Source organism: Tachysurus fulvidraco, chromosome 11 (assembly GCF_022655615.1).
Source record: "Tachysurus fulvidraco isolate hzauxx_2018 chromosome 11, HZAU_PFXX_2.0, whole genome shotgun sequence".
Taxonomy (NCBI): Eukaryota; Metazoa; Chordata; class Actinopteri; order Siluriformes; family Bagridae; genus Tachysurus; species Tachysurus fulvidraco.
This window is the reverse complement of record NC_062528.1, coordinates 10,346,445-10,361,203: the sequence shown is the minus strand read 5'-3', so window position 1 is coordinate 10,361,203 and position 14,759 is coordinate 10,346,445. Positions and strand designations below refer to the sequence as shown.

General features: G+C 39.1%; 1 protein-coding gene across 1 annotated transcript in view; it reads right to left on the bottom strand.

The window, feature by feature from the left end:
- Nucleotides 1-220: 220 nt before the first annotated feature.
- rtn4rl1b (reticulon 4 receptor-like 1b) overlaps nt 221-14,759 on the bottom strand; it is a 156,703-nt gene continuing 142,164 nt past the window's right edge. The window contains exons 2-3 of the mRNA XM_027147691.2: nt 3,567-4,018; nt 221-3,483 (exon numbers count right to left, since the gene is read on the bottom strand). Of these exons, the coding sequence (XP_027003492.1) occupies nt 2,500-3,483; nt 3,567-4,018 (1,436 nt within the window). The 3' untranslated portion in view covers nt 221-2,499. The remainder of the gene's footprint in view (nt 3,484-3,566; nt 4,019-14,759) is intronic.

The window sequence follows — 14,759 nt, the reverse complement described above, 5'->3', positions numbered from 1 at the left end:
ATCAATATCACCACCACCCACAAAATTGTGTGTGTGTGTGTGTTCGTGTGTTTGTAGGAGAGGGTCTCATTGGGCTACAGAGACACGTAGATTATTCCTCAGATATAGTAAGCAGTGACTGATCCGGAAACATCGACTGAATAAAAAAATCTTGCTGACATGAGAGACACTTTGTCAGTGTCCTGCTTTCTGAATACTAAAAAAGAGATGGCAACACCTCTTAAAATAAGAAGATATAGATTTTAATATCTTTATAAACATTTTTTGTATTATCTTCTGAGAACAACTTGTTAAACCATCGAATAACTAGGATGGTGTGATGCAGGAGAGTGAGAGAGAGAGAGACAGACAGAGAGACAGACAGAGAGACAGACAGAGGGCATAGAGAGAAGGAAGAAGGATTGTGCGATTTCTTTAAAAATGGATTCTAAAGCATGTAAGAACCAAATAAAAAATAAGAAAGCAAAAAATGTGAAGAAATGCACTTCTCTGCTTGAGAAGTAAAAAACCCTGTTGTCATCATAAATGTCATTCATTCATTCATGGTTTTTTCATGGTACCAATATTATCTGAGTCACAAGTCCATCTACTGGCTGACGAAACTGTTTACAGTTTATCATATTTTACAAAGAATTTCTCATTAGAGGAGGCACAATTCTCCAGCCATTGCCTGGACCTGGAACTGGAGATTGAACATCCATCCAGACTTTTCCCTCTGTCCAGCACAGACAAATTGTCTTTCTCCCAGACTCCAGTTTTTTGTCCAATGGCTCTAAAAAGTGTTGTTTTTTTGGCCATGGTATGTTGAAAATCACTATTATACATCACACCAAGTTATTTGAAGGAATATTGTCCCTTTTCTTCTTAGTATTATTGGATTGTTGATTTCACAGCCTTCTAAGAGTAAAAGGTTGTCCATTTTAATAGGCAGTTCAGACAGAGAGATATTTGCAAAAAAAAAAAAAAAAAAAGTTCATCCCAGTTTGACCTTAGTCCTCCCAGGGCACTTCCTGTTTCCATGCCCCATTAGCAGGTCATCTCTAGTTCCCAGCTCAACCAATTGAAACAAACACAGAAGACAACAAACAAATACAACTCTTAAATTTTCAGAGCTTTATATCCCACACACAGGCACACACACACGCGCGCACACACACACACACACACACACATACACACACACACACTGTTGTTGAAGCAAATGTACCCGTTTTGCTTCGTTAAACATTAATAGCAGCTTGTTATAATAGGCTCCATAATGTGTCATTGCAAAATAATCCAAACTGTGCAAATGATGATGTTTGTTAAAGCGATGCTTGTAGTAAATCAAAATATGATATATGTATAGAGTTTTTGGTGTTTTCTATGTTTTTATATTTGTCTGCTTAGTTTGAGGGAATTGAATAGTTTGACTGACTAACTGCCTTTTCTTGTAAAATGCTGAAGTAGGTTATGACTGTTCAGGTGAAAGAGTGTAAGTCATTGTAAGAGTTCGATGTATTTTTATCTCAGTGCCAGCAAAACTAGAAAGGAATATTTGGCAGCACATTTACTGCAATAAAAATACATAGAAGGATACAATTAAAAAGAAAACAGTTTCTGTCTGTTAATCCTAATTAATCTGCTAAAGTCAAATTAGACTAAAAATAGCAAAGTTGTGGTATTTTGTTATACATGGATTCTTTCTCGTCTTATTCATTTATTTCCATAATGAGCACATTATGGTCGGGGATTAAGTGAATACACGGCACATATATTTCAGATGAGGCAATTATGTGTAGGATTACATTCAGCTGATGTCAAAGGAGGAAAAAAAAACATTGTTTTTTTCCAACAAATGTGACTCAGGACATGCTGAAGGTAAAACTTGACTGGATTTACAAATAACACTTTTTTTTTTTTTTGGATGATTTTTTGCAACTTATATATAAAAGAACTTAAATGCAGCAAAATGTGAATGTGTGAAGATTATATCATAATTTTGTATATTTTATAATTGGCAATTTCTATTATTTTCATTCATTTAAGAACTAGCATTTCAGTTGCATGTTATATACCAATTGCATGTCTTGCTCTTTAGCTGTTGCTTGTGATAATGTTACAGTGACCCATCTAGATGTAAATGTAAATATTTTGGCAACGATGGCAGTGAAAGCATGTTTAGGCTGCCTGTACTGCTTCTGTTTCAATTCAATCTTCGGTCCTCCTGCTCATGTTAGGCATCTGTTGTTCACTCAAATGTATCTATTTCACAGATATGTGCATATGATGCTTAAGCATGTGTGTCTATTTCAGTGTCTAACTGGCAAAGAACCTTAAACAGTATTTTACACATATTATTAAACATACACACAATGATCCCCCATCCCAACCCTAAAACATACACACACACTTGCACACACAGAGACTTTTGTAAAGAGGCCTTGGAGGGCTGGAGCTAGAGTGGATCTGAGAGCTGCATTGTTTTCCTTTAGCTACAATGCACCAGCATCACGTTTATTATATGATGAATTTAGCACTTAGCAGCACAAGAAGTCCCACAATACTCGAAAGAGGAAGGTGGAGCCACTGGGAATTGCCCATGTTGGTGGCCTGCTGGACCCCACTGGGGGGACGCACAGTGGTCCGGGGAGTACATTTATTCTTTCTCCGTGTGGTCAAACTATCAGGGGATGTGTGGCCATATTTCCCAGTGAAATCCGAAGAGGAAAACTCCTTGTCTGCCATTTCCTTTGATGTATGAACTTCATTGGGCCCTTTCCCTTTGCCGCTCCTGCTCTGCTGGCGCGTGCAGTTCCGAGAACGACCAGACCTCTGAGGAGTGACCGGATTTGGGAAATCTCCTGTTCCTGCCTGTACTCCATTAACTGCAGGGGGAGGTTGGGGCAAAGGTGTGGGCAGAGAGGAGAATTGTTCAACAAGGTGGGGGTGGTGAGGCCGTGGTTGTGGAGGCTGGCCAGCTTGAGGCTCTTGCTTCAATGAGACCTTGTCTGTTCCAACCCAAGACTTGGTCTTGCTCTGGTGCAGGGACTCTGATCCAGAGCAATTGGGGAAGTCTTCTTTCCTCAGCTGCTTTAGATCTTTTCCTGACAGACTGGCTGGGGCCACACAGCCCACTGAAGATGTGGACCCACGGAACCTCTTAAGCCAGTCCCACAGAGACAAGGCCTTGCAGTCACATTCCCATGGGTTGTCGTTGAGACGAAGATATTCCAAAGCACCTAGCATGGCCAGGCACTCACCAGATAGCTCTGTCAGAGAGTTGTTGAACAGATATAGTGTGGTGAGGCGCTTCAAATCATGGAAAGCCAGTCGGTCCACCCACTGCAGCTGGTTGTGGTGCAGCAGCAGCCGGTCCAGAGCGCGCAGCCCTCTGAAGGTGTTTTCATGCAGGCTCCACAGGCGGTTTCCATGTAGAAACAAATGACTCAGGTTGTGTAGGTCCACAAAGATGTCATCCTGCAGGTACTCTAAGTGGTTATCCTTTTGAGACAAAGAAGAGAGAATTAAACATGACAAAAAATAAACTCGTAGCACATTACAGAATAGGCCGTTATGAGACTTACTTGCAGATATAAGTACTGCAGATTGCGAAGGCCCTGAAAGATGTTATTAGGCAGTGCACTCAAGCCACAGCGGTACAGGTGGAGGGCATGAAGACGGTTAAGCCCATGAAAGGTCTCAGGAGATAGAGAACGCAGGTAGCGGTTGTCTCCCAGGTCTAGTTCCTCCAGCAGAGTGAACCCTTGAAAGGTGGATGGCTCAATATAGGTGATGTTGTTGGAGTAGATCCACAGTGTTACTGTAGTGGGACTAAAATGGCCCCTCAGCAACTGGTGGATTTTGTTATTCTGGAGAAAGATACGTTCACTGTGGGGAGGAATACCCTCAGGAACAGAAAGGAAGTTATGGGCCTGGCAACTGATGGTGCTGGGGGCAGTGTAGCAGATGCAGTGGCGCGGGCAGGACCAGGATAGCTCCAACCCACAGAGCACCAGCAGGAACTCAAGCCCACAGCCTAGCGAGACACACAAGAAGAAGAAGAAATGGGAAAGAATCAGAAAAGTGTTTCTGGAATAAAGCCTAGCATGAGGTAAACCATTTTGAGTTTGAGATCTAGAGCTCTCCTTATACAACATAAAGACCTGGGTAAGATTGATTTTGTGAAAGATTTGCCAAAAATGAGTACAACTGTCTGTGAGAATGGCAGGTAAACAATTTGCACGTATGACTAAGAAAAAACAATAGTAGAGTATTAAGACATTTACAGACACAATATATCTGGACACAGCAAACATGCTGTCCATGAAAGGTAAATAAAATAAGCTAAATGATGATAAATAACAAATATATTACACAGTGTGTTAGTAGCTACAGATTATCATGTGGTCAATATGATTTGTTCCTTTGGGATGCTTGTTGGCAGCTTGTGTGTACAACAGTTATCCACTGTCGGTTGCCCAGGGAAACAAACGTGGAAAACTAAATTCCAATCTATCAAAAGGCTTTTGCTATGGCAGGAGGAAATATAACTGAAAATTCAACCATTAATTGCACAAACCTATAAATCAAGGTACTTTATCATGATCAAATACTCTCTAGCCAACTACTATATGCACCTATCTGCCTAATTCCCCTGATTAAATCAGTCTCTAAGCCTACAAATGATAACCTAGATGCTTAGCTCTAGCTATGTTGAGCCTAAAAGACAAAGTATTTCTCTGCCAAGCTTTTCAGTTGGATTTATCTAGCAGTTCATCTAAAGAGAAGGGAGGAAAAGCAAAATTTTTCACACTATGAGTCCCGTTTGTACACAAGCGACAGCTGGTATCTTTTTTTCTTAAAAAATGTATTATTCAAAACACGATTCCTGTCATTCACTCAAAATCGATTCGCTCCCTCTGTCTCTTAACATCACCATAATCCTTAGTTCCTCCATTTGAAATGTAGGGCTAGGGAATTACTCTCTTACAGAAGACAAGCAGATATTTATTGGAATATTTTCTGAGGTAAGGAATTTTTCAAAAATCATGTGAGGCCACTATAAATAGGTAATGTAATAGCTCCTAGCTGAATATCAAAATAGGGAATGAAAGTGCACATCAAAAAGAGTTGGACAGTCATTAGTATGCCTGCTGTATACCAGACTGAACACAGCTCTTTTACTGGGGGAATCCACTTTTCTATAGTCAGTGAGAAAACAATACAATCCTGAATCTGTGATTGAATTTTATGTGAGCTGGATAGTCACTCTTTATCTGGGCTTAAACTGATCAAAAATGAAAGAGAGAAATTTGAGAATGTCTAATTCAATTAAATTTATACACGTAGCAAAAATAAATGCTGAGAAGCTGAGAAATAAGTAGATTATTGTGCCTTGAAAATGAAAAAAAAACTGAACCTCATGAACAAAAAAAACCCCCACATTATCTAGTAACAGAAACACAAAAGCCTAGTTTAGAGAGGAGATATGAAATCGGGATGTAAGATTGCTAATCCGAGAGGATATTTACACTAAGGGGGAAAATGTGCAAAGCTGTTCTGCTAGCTAAATCCGAGCTGGGTGTCAAGGCTTTGCAAGGTTTATTTGGCATGTAACCCCAAAGCTTCCCATGATTAGTATACACGATTAGAAAATATTATTCCCTTTAAGGTTTGGTTGGACTGGGGGAATCCTTGTAGGCTCCATGTAGAACCATGCAAAAGAATGTTAAATTATCAGAAAGGCTTTTGAGTAGAATGGTTTTAGGAGTCTAAGAATATTTAGCTTAAGATATTTGCATACTTGTGTTAATACGTATATTATATCATATGTGGGATGTGGTAGCTCAGAGGTTAAGGTGTTTGACTACTGATTGGAAGGTTATTGACTCAAATCCCAGGTCCACCAAGTTGCCACTGCAAGGCCCCTGAGCAAGGCTCTTAACCCTTAATTGCTCAGGTGTATAAACTGATATAAGAAAAAATAAATGTAAGTCACTCTGGATAAGTCTGCTACATGCTGTAAATTTATTATTCTATTTCTTATTAGGTTTAGATGATGTAAAGTGTGCACCAAACATCTCCCTGTGAATAGGTTACTACAGAACGATATCATCATAGACAAAGGGCACTAATGTAAACCTGTGAGTTGAATTACAGCAAGCACTGCTGTCAGAGCTGTAGAAAACTAGATAACAATTTTTGACCAGTCAGATCTGAGAAAGCTGCAGAATAAACTTTTTAAATTCTAATTCTACGTATATGAGGTAATCATAAGTGAGCTAATACAGCAGCTTGTCTTTCGCTGGAAGAAAAGGTGCTCATTGATGCCTGGAAAGGTATGGGATATGTTTCTGAGCGACAGAGTTTCTATCTCTCTGCTCCACCCTGCAGCGGAAAACTACCTCCAGAGACCTGCTGCTTCACACCTGTCACCTCCCTGATTGCAGCATGTGTGTGTGTCTCCTGGAACCCTCTCACCACAATTTACACCCCTCTGCATCTCCAGTTGAGTGTAGACACAGGAAGAATGGGAGTGAGAAAGGAGGTATTTTTAGCAATGCAGAGAGATGCAAATGGTACGCGAGGGAATGAAGGTGCATTATCAATATTGCTTGACCACATAATGAGCCTCACTAAAGTGAATTACTGAGGTGGTTTGAACCACGTCATAGATCCTCCATTAACACGTCTATAGCTCCTCTGTGCCAATGATACCATTTTGAATTCCTGACAAAAGAGAGAGATTTTTTTTGCTGACGAACAATGGAGGTGTTATTCTAGTCAGTCTTGCTCGCCTCCTCCATCTCTCTGTCTGTTTCTCTCTTGCACTCTCTCTCAGCACCTTTCGCCTTATCTGTCTGTGTATAATGGATGCAGCTGAGAGCTCGTTACAGGGAGAATGATTAAACAGGCTGTGACTGGGCTTGACGTTTACCCTGCCGACCCCATGGCCAAAGTCCCTTTTCATGCCTTGCAGTCACCAAGAGGAAAATAACTAAATAAAGGCATGAAACAGAATGGCTTTGGTCCCTAGACAGACAGTGTAAAGTCAGTCTGTTGAATATCAATGAAGCATAGTTCACACTAAATTTGCCCTCATGAATAACACATCGCTGCTAATAGGAGAGAAGCAGTGTGTCTGTGACTCTGCACACCATTACACTGGACAAACTCAATTTCCTGTGTTTCTCTAAGGACCCTGATAAGCGCATGGCTGTTGCTACCTTGCTTGAATGGCCCAATAAATAACATGCATTCCCTTAAGAGTTACTCACATTGATGTTCATATTTACACACCAAAAAAAAAAAAAAAAAAAAAATGCAATAAGGTAAGTGACTATAGTTTGATTTGATTTCTGCTGCCAACAGAGATAATGTTAATTAAAGTGTTATCTATACAGTATACAAATTTCACTGCAAATTTTACTAAAAAATTCCAGATCTTTTCTCTGTTTTATTATGGACTGATACATCAAAATTCATACCAATTCATTATGGTTTTTAGTCTGCAACTGAGTTAAGGTTTTCAATGAATGAAATCCAATGAAATCCACCCACATCGTCCCCTTGATTCTTTCAATTTATACAGATTTCTTATGAGATTCTTAAAGAAAAACACACACACACACACATAAACTAAAGTAAGTAAGATTAACTAAACAGTCCTTACAATTAGTTATGGATTGTATTGTATTTATTCATTATATATGTTTATGTTAAAATGGATAATGCAATTGATTCAGTTGGTAGTTGGTTAAAATCCGTTTAAGTCATGATTTGTAGAATGAAAATTCAAATGAACAAATATCCAAATGAAAATTTGAGGAGATAAAAGTGTGCTTTAAGTTAGACTTTAACTTATGTTAAACTGATCCTATATTTATGATCAATCCTTCCAATGATATATATATATATATAAACCTATACCCAACTATATTATAGACCTATATATGTTACCTTACTTTTTGTACAGTACAATATAACAGCTGTAGTTTTGAAATATTTCTGCTTGAAAGTGGTCCTTCCTGTCAATTATTTAAAGGCAAGCTAGAAACAGGAAGTGAATAATTTAAAGCTAAACAATGTCCTAATTTTAATGAGACATAAAAGAAACTAATGGATATCTGCCAAAATGTCAGAGTTACCTGTAGAATAGAGAAGGTGCTAAAGCATATCTAGAACGTTCTTGGTTTTTTACAGACTCACAATCCCAATGTAGTTTTAAATTCCAGCTATTTAAACCTCTTCTGATTTCTGGTGAAGTAATAGAGACATGAAAGACAATCTTTCAGAACTTAGAGAAGGTCTTTAAAACAATTTACTGAAAAGCCTGGGAAGATTCAGATGATCAAAGATGATATGTTTAAAGAAAAAGTATAAGACCTGCCTGGGATTTAATAAGATTGAGACTATGATTGTGTTTCCTTATTTACTATAGTCTAGGCTTCGACAAACAGCAATAACTGCTTGTCTTTTTAATAGACCTGGAATTCAATTCAAGTTCAGCAAGTCACTAATTAGCCTAAACATCATTATTGTGATTGTATTGCCGTTCTTGGTTAAATGCAACAATCATCGAGGATGCTCATATGCTTAAACGGAATTAGTAGAGCAAATGTTTTGCTTCTAATGAAAGCTAATGAAAGTAACACTGCCTGCTTTATGGTTCTTAGCTAATTGGAAGTATAATGAAACGGTAAAGATCTCTGATAAGCTAAAGGGCATCATCCCACCTCAATGTGTCTTGTTGGTGGGAAATTCAAGTTCACTCTTAAAGCACCGATCTTACTGATAACCACTGCTTATGGCCAGGGGTAATATTCATAATTCAGGAACAAGGGCGACCCTATCTCTGTCACTGGTACTAAAAATATGGACTTGCGTATTAACCACTTTATCGTAATCAGTATATATATAATAAAAATGCCTTACACACCTTTGAAACTTAAGCATTTCCTTATAAAGCAAAGGGAAAATGTATTACATCATCCTTGTTATTATCCCTAATATGCCATACTATGATTTCCTGAGCTCAGCTGCACTTGCCTTTAACAATCCAAAGGCTCAGCTCACATGAGCTCCTCCAAATTCAAATGTACCCCCTGGGTATGGTACTAACTCTGCAGCACTGACTATAAGGACCTCTCTCATTTCTCTACCTGTCAGTGCATTATTAACCGCTTGAGTAAAGAAGGCAGAATCTGTGACTGGTTTGGAAGCTGAGGCAGAATTACATTTTTTTCCAAATCTAACACAGAGTGGAAGAGACCTTAGAGAACAACCATGTATTCTAGATGGAATAAAAATACAAATGATCTAGTTGGTTATAAGAGAGCTCTGTGGACATGACCAACATGTAGTAATTGTTTTTATTTAAAGAAGTGAACCATGAAGATAGAATGGGAAGCAATCTATAGGGCACTGGCCCTTGGCTTAGTCTCAGAAGAATAGAGGTCTGGAGCCTACAATTACATCTAACCTGCTCCTCTGTGTGTTGACCGATGTTACCAGTATCATATTCACAGCAGTGACCTGGCTGATGAGGGAGACATGTCCCACGTCCAATAGTTCCTCACCTAAGTAGACATGATTTGCTTGATGTTTGTGCATGCATTTTTCTTTCCTGATGCGTTGCTACAATTTGATAATGGATAGCTCTGGCACCTCTTAACTGATGTGTGTGATGTGCCAATAGATTTGATTAACACTGGAGGTGTAACTTGTGAAGCTTGCAAGAGGGTGGCTGGTTTAGACAGAGAAAGCTGATAAGATACTTGAGAGATTATTTTCTATTATACTACTTTGATAAGATATTTGCGAGATCACTTGTGTGTGCATGGCGCTGTCAGTATTTGATAATAATGATTTCATGGCAAATGAATATGTGTCCTTAAATGAACACAACAAACATAACCGCTTTAGGAAAGCTAGAAGAAAGTACAGGTGATGTGACAACGATGCTTTTCCAGCTGACAAATCGGAGAAGCTAAAAATAGTTGGGCTAAACAAGCTGCTGCCATATGGAGCATGTAAAGAATACAGAGGGGAATTTAGGGGTGGAGGGAGATTGAATTTGTTACTAGGAAAGCATTTAAAGGTGCAGGAGAGAGAGAGAGAGGCAGTGGTTGACAGCCAAAGAAAGCACAGATGTTTAATTCTGCCATTTTAATTAAAAGGATTTCAATAAATGACAGAGTGGTGTTAATTCCTTTTAGTTGGTCTTAGACAAAAGGGGAGGACATTTCATTGTTTGTTCAGTGTGTAGTTACTTTGAGCAGTAATTCGGCGAGCAGTGGCAGGGGTATAGGGAAATCCAGAGCAATCGGTCCAGACAACACTCCACATGCTGGGTCTGATTACAGTGCAGTTGGAGAAGCTGCCGGTCACTGGATAAAGAGGACAGATTTATATTCATCTTGTATGATTCATAGGGCAAATCTGTGCACTCCATTATTTGCCTACATTCCATCAAAGATATGGTATGTGTAAATAAAAAGGGAGTTTCTACAAGAGGCCCTGATCTGATTATGCATTATGGGATATGTTTATGTTCCTAAGTGGTTAAGATGTTGGACCACAGATCAGAAGGTCGTGAATTTAAATCCCACCACTGCTAAGCTGCCAGTGCTGGGACACTGAGCATAGCTTTAACCCTCAACTGCTCAGTTGTATAAATGAGATAAGTCAGTCTGGATAAGGGTGACAGATAATTCTCATTCCCAACCATGAGGAAGCCATGCTGCTTTAAATCAAAGACATTTCTTTTTCCTGCAACTGAAACCATATAGGGGTTTTGATCTTTAATCAAAAACATAATCTCGAATCAAAAAGTCAAAGTTGCACCTGTAGTGCTGTATGACTTCATAACAACAAAGCATTAATCATCACAAAAACTCTTAAAATCTAAGATTTGCTATTGTGTATAGATCCTCAAATTAAAATAACTGTAACATGACTACATTTTCACACTAAAATTCATTCATACATAGTGTGTCAAAGACATTTTGATAGTCTGTATTCTCTTACAAACTGAACTGATTAGACTCGCGAACATGTTGGTATGGCGTGTTGATCTCCAAAAACACGATCAAAGCCTGATATTTACTGTGAGAAAAGCACCCTTAGCTAGCAAGGTCTCAGACATGTTTATGCAGACTGACAGTGTTTCCCCACTGCTTTTGTTAAACTGACTCAGTACCTGATGTAATCTTTGCAGGAAGACAGTCAAGGCAAGGTTAGTAAGTAACCTAAATAAATAAAATCATTTCCCAGCCCACTACTAAACACGGTGTACACCCATTTAAGCCATTCTAAAATAAGAGCAATCCTAATAATTTGTTCTCTCTCTCTCTCTCTCTCTCTCTCTCTCTCTCTCTCTCTCTCTCTCTCTCTCTCTCTCTCTCTCTCTCTCTCTCTCTCTCTCTCTCTCTCTCTCTCTCTGACACACTTCTACTGCTGTGTCTCTTCTCACCCTCCAGACTTGCCTGATTTATTCTGATATTCTACTTCTTCTTGGAGCAAACTGCACTTTGGCAATTGTTGCCATTGTGGATGGCAAGTTAAGATTTGCAAATAAATATAGAAAGAAAGAAAGAAAGAAAGAAAGAAAGAAAGAAAGAGTGTATGCTGAGGTGGATAATCTCACCTGTATACTATAAGTTCATACCAGCCACTCTGCTGCTGCATATTCAAGCTCTGCTGCTGTAATCATAAAGATTACTGTGAATATCCTTTCAACTCACTTGGTAATTACTAATGATTAATAATCCCACTATAATTTTATATATATTTGAAATCTGTCAAGATTTCTGTAAAGCTAATTGGTGATAATATCAATTATTAAATCCGTTATAAATTCAGAATGTTCAGTTCATTCTATTTTGTGACGTAAATTCTGGACTTTTAGTACATATACATTTGATCACTAGTTATTCAATAAAGCAGATACGAAAGTGACTGAAGATTTAACAGCCATCCCTCCCAGTGTTTACAATGAATAACCGTTGTACTCAGTGTTGAATGTTAGTTACTCTCTAGTCACCTCAGTCTGACAGGTAGGTAGCAGCTCGAATGATGTGCAATCTTATGGGCAAAAACTTTTAAAACCCACGAAATAGAGAGATGGTCAAGGAAAATCGGTCAATACAATGTGTCATTTCATCAAAACGAGTTGAAGTCTACGTAGGCTCTATTGTGCCGAAATTCATTAACATTCGTGTGACTCAGCGAAGCCAGTCACTCTCAAAGACTACATAATGTGAATATGGAATAGGCAACACTAGGCCTTTCTTTCAATGAATATTGGATTGTGACAATGCTCACAAAACATGACGTCTGACATGACAGAAATTTGTCCCGACCTCCCAACAGCAGCCTGGAATATTGTGAACTGTGCCTACATGTTCATGACAAAACCCTGCCTTATTCCTCACTTCCTTGTGAATATCGAATACCGGTTTGTATTTCTACACACTGAAGTCTAGTGATATGCTACACGCTTGCTGAAGAACATATTATCTACAAGTGTTTTGTAGTGAGTGATTTAGAGTTGCAGTGCTCTTTGCCCAGGGCAGCCCTTGCATGCCCAGGTGACCTGGAGCAGTAGCATGGACTGCTTTTCTAGCTCACCTCAATTCATTATTATTGGCAACCCTTAAGAAATCTCTGAACTTCCCCCAAACAAAAAGACTTTCCTCCAAAAGTACCTGTAGAAGCTGCAGCTAGCTTGCATACTAACCACTCTCGTGGCCCAGATTTGCAGGACATGAATTATTCAATGCAGGTGATTTTTACTGTAAGAAACACACACACACACACACACACACCACATTTAGAGCTACAGGGCACCACATTTGGGTGAAGCCAAGCAGAAAATGGCAGAGAAAAGCAGCTCACAATAGCAGCTGATTAGAGTTGAGTATGGAGGAGCTGACTAACTATACAGTCATTACTACTCTTACAGATCTAATCAGTACTCACAGGCAACCTGCAGGAAGTAGACCTCTTTACTGTCACTCCTGACCTACACACTGTTCTGTTAACAATCATTTTCTTTGTGCACAACCCATACACACACGGACATCACACACATAAGCACAATTAAATCCGTTTCACAGCACCTAACATACGTATGTGACCTTAAAAATCGACACATTTAAGAGCCACTGACACTGATGTGAATGTATAGGCAGATAACGACTCACAGTGGAAGGTTGAACACCTGCCTCGGAGAGCAATATTAGGAAGAACAGCATGCACAAGTTTTTCCACTTGAGGCAGAAAAGCAGGAGACATGAGGGACTACAATCTTAGGGAAGTAATCCATTTTCATTAAGCGTACCTTCTTAAATGTTGTGAGTCTTTCCATTGATCCTGCTTTAATGTCAAGTCATTAACTGTACCGGTCTTAGTCACTGCTTAAATTAATGAAGTTCTATAGGACTTCACTATAGCAGAGGAAATACACACAGCCATTTCTCTTTCTCTAAACTCAGGGTCATGTGTGATCGTGTCCTTCTATGCTTCACAATCCTTTAGCCTATTTGCTGTCTTTCCTTCAATTGCTGCCTTTTGTATTCATCATTCCAGCCAAGCCCTGTTTCATATCTCTATTACAAAGACATACATATCAATCTTCACGAGCTGTTTACTTCACTTTACTGCTTTATAGCTGTCCTTGAATCTTTCTATTCCCTTCAATATTTTTCCCTCATTTTTTTCTATGACTGACTCTTCTGCTACCTGCTTGCCTCCTCAGCACAGGCCTTCAAATGCATCCCTACGTTAGGCACAGCCAGATTTTCCACTTCAATTAGAAGGTGACATGGACTATATTTTCTCTCTGGCACCCATTTTCAATTACGTCTGCATTAAAAACGATTTTCCACCCTCTCCTCTCTCATGCTCTCTTTTACGATGTGATCACTCTGGCACCTTTTTCCCCCTTCTTCCCCATTCTATCTATCTTTTTTGTGGTACCCATGATGCATCCATGCTGTCACCCCCCCCTACACTGTTTTTTTTGCTTGGTAGTAAAGCAGCAGCATAGCAGCTTTAGCTGGATAAAAACACAGTCAGCATGCAGGCCTGATTAAAGCAAAGCCAGTCTGGACGTTAGAGATAGTACAGCAGCTTATAGGATTCACTGAGTCATACACAAGCAGCACAACGCTCGAAGGCTACTTCAAAGTCTCCACTAAACCAGCTTTCGAAACATGTCAATTCAATCATGCTAATTTCCATTATAGTTTCTATTACATGGACCCCACTTTTCAAGCCATGCAAAAGGGATCTAAGGATCATGAATGCTACATTTTGGCCATTATACTGAACTATCAGTTCATTGTAATAGAGGTAAAATATGAGTGGGAGAGGATAAAGCATGACTAATTGTATCCTATTTCATTTCTCTGTTGCTTTTCCTAAACAAACACTGTTTTGGTCATAATGTCACCATGTTTTTTTTTCTTCTGAGTACGTGTTCTGATTGCATCTCATTGAATTCAGTACAGAGATAACACTAATTTAATAAGATCCTGAATAAAGCGGTAATTTGTGGGTTGTGTGTGTAGTTAGAGGGCATGTTGTGGGTCAAGTGTAAATTAGGGGGAGGAAACAACAGTTAAGTGTGGATTTGTATGTGTTAATTGTTTTCCACAGCCATGGCCTATCCCTAATTACATGTCAAGTACAATTCTAATTAAAGGAAGTGGGGTCAAGTGAAATCCTATTCAAAATTGTAAATGAAATAAAAGAGTGTAGCGCAGTGTGTGCTG